The sequence below is a fragment of the Oncorhynchus clarkii genome, unplaced genomic scaffold (assembly GCF_045791955.1).
Source record: "Oncorhynchus clarkii lewisi isolate Uvic-CL-2024 unplaced genomic scaffold, UVic_Ocla_1.0 unplaced_contig_10955_pilon_pilon, whole genome shotgun sequence".
NCBI lineage: Eukaryota > Metazoa > Chordata > Actinopteri > Salmoniformes > Salmonidae > Oncorhynchus > Oncorhynchus clarkii.
In genome coordinates, this window is record NW_027261102.1 from 98,424 (window position 1) to 105,066 (window position 6,643).

Consider the following 6,643-nt stretch of genomic DNA (forward strand, 5'->3'; position numbering starts at 1 on the left):
CAAATATAAAATATATTTTGATTTGGTTAACTTTTTTTGGTTACTACATGATTCCATATGTGTCATTTCATAGTTTTGATGTCTTCACTATTATTCTACAATGTAGAAAATAGTAAAAAATAAGAATAAACCCTGGAATGACTAGGTGTGTCCAAACTTTTGACTGGTACTGTATTTGGAAATGTGTACATATATATTTTATTTTCTTCTCTTAGGTTATAGGTTTAGGCTATTGTAACGCTGAATTGACCAGTAATATTACTGTGAGGTAGCAAACATAACCCATCCGTGCAGCACATATGGCATGCTATCTCCCTCTGGTCCCTATACATTTGATAAAGGACATGTGTTATGCAGCAATAGGTCTTACCTCAAATAGCCTAACCAAACAACTATCACAGCAGCCTATAAACATACAGATATTAGCCCGACATTGTGATGTCAAAGTTTATCATTGTAGGCAGCAGATTAGCCTAAATGGCATGACATGGATATAGTCTTTATGCCAGATCATGTTCTAGGAATTGTATTCTAGTCAAATGCATTGTTATACCATTCTGCCTATTCATTTGCATTGGTATGTTTACATCTGTTTGCAGCGTTTTCATTCGCTGGACTGGGCTCACTCAGTTCACACCTAGAGATGTAACATAACACTTTGTATTTCGACACCACTGCTGCTCTCGTATTGCCCATGATACATTAGAGAATACGATTGTAATCTCTTCGTAATCTGAAGACAGACGCGAAATCCCTCTATTTAAATTGCTTTAAACCTATTAATAGCCTCGCTCTCAGATGAGAGCATCATAGCCGGCAAAACATCGAAATATTCCTAGATTAGAACGAGGTGACTCCCAAGGCGAACGGTATTCGGTCCGTCCACCTATGATCTGGCAGGTTTTTGACCAAGGCTACGGATAAAATGTGGGATGAAGTTGCTCGGTCTGCGCCGGTTAAGTATGGCGCTGTCATAGCGGTCACAGTGATCTGTAAGTCATGGCCTTTGTTTTTCATTGTACTATTTGAAACGTGTTTGTTACAATGAAATAACCAAGTAAAAAAATATAGAATAGACTTTGAATTAAATGTGAAGGCGGGGCAAGGAAATCACTCAGAATATGAAATCGATTTAACGGTTTTAAGAAAAGGCTCTAAAGATATTTTTCATTCTCTATTATCATTCAACTTGGTTTGTCTTTTTGTCTCTTTTATTATTGTTTTATTAGAGAGAGCGCTAACTTTGTTGTTATTTTGAATATTAAACAGACAATAACAAAATTGGTTGTGTTAATTGTAATTTGTGAAGAACACTTACTAAATTTGTCAGCATATGTTTATGCTCTCTTTGCAGACATCTGTTATTAATAAGATGTTATCTTGATGTTATTCAATGTTTTTTAACAGTTCTTTATCACAAACATATCCCAGCTCTTAATATCAAGTGCACAGTTAACTCCTATTCATACATTCCAGGAGCATGTTAAAATGCTCAGAGTTTCTGTCTGTCTACCCAGAAAAATTTGTCCTCCAAAAACACATCATCAGCTCAGACATCAGAGCTTCCCTGTCAGAGTTCTAGTCCATATTCCTGGTCACCATAATATGTTGCTCTCAAATGAACCCACTACACTCTTAGAAAAAAAGGTTCCAAAAGGGTTCTTCGGCTGTCCTCATAGGATAACTATTTTTGGTTCCATGTAGAAAGAACCCTTTTAGGTTTTAGTTAGAACACTTTTGGGTTCCATGTAGAACCCTCTGTGGAAAGGGTTCTAAATGGAACCCAAAGTGTTCTACCTGGAAGAAGAACTGAATAACCCTTTTAGGTTTTAGATAGCACCTTTTTTCTAAGTGTACAGCTTTCAAGCAATAATGTGGGAGGGTATCAATTCTCTCCATGTTGTTTGTTGCACCGACAGGCGTTGTTCTGTTGAGAAAATGGATTGCTGGGGGTGTGTGTCAATCTTCAGTCCAATTACGTGGCAAGACGGTGTTGGTCACCGGTGCCAACACTGGCATTGGCAAGGAAACGTGCCATGACATGGCACGTAGAGGTATGGCATAATCACATTATGTAGCTATGTACAAAATGTCACTGTAAAGACACAGTTTGACCTACTTTAAGGCAGGGTGTTAAATTACTGCCTTCGACCATCCCATCCCAGGAAATGGTTGCAATATTGGGAGCAGGGTACCCTCCTCTTTGGACAGGATGTGCTCTGTGGGGGGATGGCGTGTGTTGTGTGTTTGTGCCTTCTCTAACTGACTTTGGGGAGCTGCAGGGGCGCGGGTGGTGATGGCATGCCGGGACCTGACACGGGCTGCGAGGGCGGCGGATGAGATTCGTCAGGCCACGGGGAACAGCAACATCGTTGTGCGGCACCTGGACCTGGCCTCTATGTACTCTGTCAGAGAGTTGGCCAAAGAGTTCATTGCCAGTGAGGATCGCCTAGATATACTCATCAACAACGCTGGTGAGCATCAGCAACCACTGGAACAGCCATGTCTGGATGGAAAGCTGGCTCTATGGCTTCAGCAACCACTGGAACTGCCATGTCTGGGCCCAGATTCACAAAACGTCTCAGAGGGAAATGTGCTGATCTAGGATATTTTTTTCTTCCTTTTAGATCATAACGAATAAGATTACATGGACCGGGGGGACCTGATCCTAGATTAACACTCTTACTCTGAGACGCTTTGTTAATACGGGCCGAGAATGGGAAGCTGGCTCTATGGTATTATGACTGATAAGGATGGTTGATTCCAGTTATATAGCGCTTCATCATGATGGTTGTCTCCATCAGGTGTGATGATGTGCCCTAAGTGGCTAACAGAGGACGGCTTCGAGACACAACTGGCTGTCAATCACCTCGGACACTTTCTACTGACCAATCTCCTTCTGGGGAAGCTCAAGAGCTCCGCCCCTAGTCGTGTGGTCAATGTGTCTAGCATTGCACACAAAGGGGGTAAACCGGCCTATTGGACTTTTATCTGCCTTTCCATAATATAGGTGCCATGCAATGTAAAAAACAAAGTCTATTTCCCTACATCTAGGTAAGATCCAGTTTGATGATCTTTTCTTTGCCAAGAGGCCGTACAACTCCCTGGTCAGTTACAGGCAGAGCAAGCTGGCCAACGTGCTATTCTCCAGAGAGCTGGCCAGAAGGTTGAAAGGTAAACAGAAATACCCTCGGTTGTCTTTGGCCTTGTGCACATTTATTACAACCATTACAACAACAATATTGTCACCAATAAGAGTTTTAATTGACTGTCAGATAGGACTTTTCCCAGACACGGTGTAGAGGTGTGAAACACTGGGATCTGATCCCCTGGTAGGTACGGGGGTGACGTCCTACAGCCTGCATCCCGGGGTGATCAGGACAGAGCTGACTCGTCACGTGGAGACCTGGTTCCCCATGCTGAGGGCCATCCTGTCAGCCCCCTCCGTGCTCCTCATGAAGACCCCCACCCAGGGTGCCCAGACCTCCATCTACTGTGCTGTCACCCCAGGACTGGAGCACAAGTCTGGCAGCTACTTCAGGTAAGCTCTGTGGTGAAAGTAGTGCTGGATAGGACATGAACATCAAGTCACTGTACTTAATTGTTTTCAATTGTTGTCAAGGTTGTTTAGCTCCGGTTTGTAAAGTGTTATTGGTGTGTGTGTGTGTGTGTGTGTGTGTGTGTGTGTGTGTGTGTGTGTGTGTGTGTGTGTGTGTGTGTGTGTGTGCGTCTCAGTGACTGTGCCATGACGGAGACCGCCCCAGGGGGGAGGGATGATGCGGTGGCCAAGAGGCTTTGGAAGGAGAGTGCCCGTCTGGTGGGTTACATAGAAAAAGACTGAACAACACCCTCCACCTTCAAACTATAGAGAAAGACTGAACAACCCCCTCCATCTGAAAACTATAGTGAAAGACTGTACAACCCCCTCCATCTGAAAACTATAGAGAAAGACTGAACAACCCCCTCCACCTGAAAACTATAGAGAAAGACTGTACAACCCCCTCCATCTGAAAACTATAGAGAAAGACTGTACAACCCCCTCCACCTGAAAACTATAGAGAAAGACTGTACAACCCCCTCCATCTGAAAACTATAGAGAAAGACTGTACAACCCCCTCCACCTGAAAACTATAGAGAAAGACTGTACAACCCCCTCCATCTGAAAACTATAGAGAAAGACTGAACAACCCCCTCCACCTTCAAACTATAGAGAAAGACTGTACAACCCCCTCCATCTGAAAACTATAGAGAAAGACTGTACAACCCCCTCCACCTGAAAACTATAGAGAAAGACTGTACAACCCCCTCCATCTGAAAACTATAGAGAAAGACTGAACAACCCCCTCCACCTTCAAACTATAGAGAAAGACTGTACAACCCCCTCCATCTGAAAACTATAGAGAAAGACTGTACAACCCCCTCCACCTGAAAACCATAGAGAAAGACTGTACAACCCCCTCCATCAGAAAACCATAGAGAAAGACTGAACAACCCCCTCCACCTGAAAACTATAGAGAAAGACTGTACAACCCCCTCCACCTGAAAACTATAGAGAAAGACTGTACAACCCCCTCCATCTGAAAACTATAGAGAAAGACTGTACAACCCCCTCCACCTGAAAACTATAGAGAAAGACTGTACAACCCCCTCCACCTGAAAACCATAGAGAAAAACTGAACCCCCTCCATCTGAAAACTATAGAGAAAGACTGTACAACCCCCTCCATCTGAAAACCACAGAGAAAGACTGAACAACCCCCTCCACCTGCAAACTATAGAGAAGGACTGAGCAACCCCCTCCACTTGCAAACTATAGAGAAAGACTGTACAACCCCCTCCACCTGGAAACCATAGAGAAAAACTGAACCCCCTCCATCTGAAAACTATAGAGAAAGACTGTACAACCCCCTCCATCTGAAAACCACAGAGAAAGACTGAACCACCCCCTCCACCTGCAAACTATAGAGAAAGACTGAGCAACCCCCTCCACTTGCAAACTATAGAGAAAGACTGTACAACCCCCTCCACCTTCAAACCATAGAGAAAGACTGAACAACCCCCTCCACCTTAAAACTATAGAGAAAGACTGAACAACCCCCTCCATCTGAAAACTACAGAGAAAGACTGTACAACCCCCTCCACCTGAAAACCACAGAGAAAGACTGAACAACACCCTCCACCTTAAAACTATGGAGAAAGACTGAACAACCCCCTCCACCTTCAAACTAAAGAGAAGGACTGGACAACCCCCTCCACCTGCAAACTATAGAGAAAGACTGAGCAACCCCCTCCACTTGCAAACTAAAGAGAAAGACTGTACAACCCCCTCCACCTTCAAACCATAGAGAAAGACTGTACAACCCCCTCTACCTGCAAACCATAAAGAAAGACTGAACAACCCCCTCCATCTGAAAACTACAAAGAAAGACTGTACAACCCCCTCCACCTGAAAATGGTAGAGAAACACTGTACAACCCCCTCGACCTTCAAACTATAGAGAAAGACTGAACAACCCCCTCCACCTGCAAACTATAGAGAAAGACTGTACAACCCCCTCCACCTGAAAACCATAGAGAAAAACTGAACCCCCTCCATCTGAAAACTATAGAGAAAGACTGTACAACCCCCTCCATCTGAAAACCACAGAGAAAGACTGAACCACCCCCTCCACCTGCAAACTATAGAGAAAGAACAACCCCCTCCACCTGCAAACCACAGAGAAAGACTGAACAACCCCCTCCACCTGCAAACTATAGAGAAAGACTGTACAACCCCCTCCACCTTCAAACCATAAAGAAAGACTGAACAACCCCCTCCACCTTCAAACTATAGAGAAAGAATGAACAACCCCCTCCACCTTCAAACTATAGAGAAAGACTGAACCACCCCCTCCACCTTAAAACCATAGAGAAAGACTGAACAACCCCCTCCACCTGCAAACCATAGAGAAAGACTGAACAACCCCCTCCATCTGAAAACTACAGAGAAAGACTGTACAACCCCCTCCACCTGCAAACTATAGAGAAAGACTGTACAACCCCCTCCACCTTCAAAGCATAGAGAAAGACTGAACAACCCCCTCCACCTGCAAACTATAGAGAAAGACTGTACAACCCCCTCCACCTTCAAACCATAGAGAAAGACTGAACAACCCCCTCCACCTGCAAACTATAGAGAAAGACTGTACAACCCCCTCCACCTTCAAACCATAGAGAAAGACTGTACAACCCCCTCCACCTTCAAACTATAGAGAAAGACTGAACAACCCCCTACATCTGAAAACCGGGAACTCATGAACTAAGGACAGCCCCAACCCTCTCTGACAAACAGCATCAACAGATTGGACGACTGGTACCAAGGAATCCTCAAGCCTCTCTTCTCTGACCTCTCAATATAAAATGACCTGTAAGGAGTCTTCAAAAAGACATGCATGGGTGATGTGTAGTTACCAGGTTGGGGCGTCCATGCTTACCTTGGAGATTGCAGACTGAAAGACTAACAGACCTGTAGGAACTCAACTCAGGACAAAAAGTCCTTTCACCTCACTATGCTGGAGATCAGATATCCAACAAATTATTTGGAGCATCCATCGCCAGTCATTCTTGTAGAATTCTGACCCTTGTTAACAGGGGCGTCATGTACCC

General features: G+C 44.3%; 1 protein-coding gene across 1 annotated transcript; it reads left to right on the plus strand.

Annotated features, from left to right (window-relative positions):
* The first annotated feature begins 903 nt into the window (after nt 1–903).
* On the plus strand, nt 904–3,887 carry LOC139404838 (retinol dehydrogenase 12-like). Its single transcript, XM_071147370.1, has 7 exons — nt 904–992; nt 1,920–2,054; nt 2,283–2,474; nt 2,805–2,966; nt 3,055–3,174; nt 3,337–3,541; nt 3,736–3,887. The coding sequence occupies exons 1-7, from the start codon at nt 926–928 to the stop codon at nt 3,839–3,841; spliced, it is 987 nt and encodes a 328-aa protein (XP_071003471.1). The 5' UTR covers nt 904–925; the 3' UTR covers nt 3,842–3,887.
* Nucleotides 3,888–6,643: the final 2,756 nt, after the last annotated feature.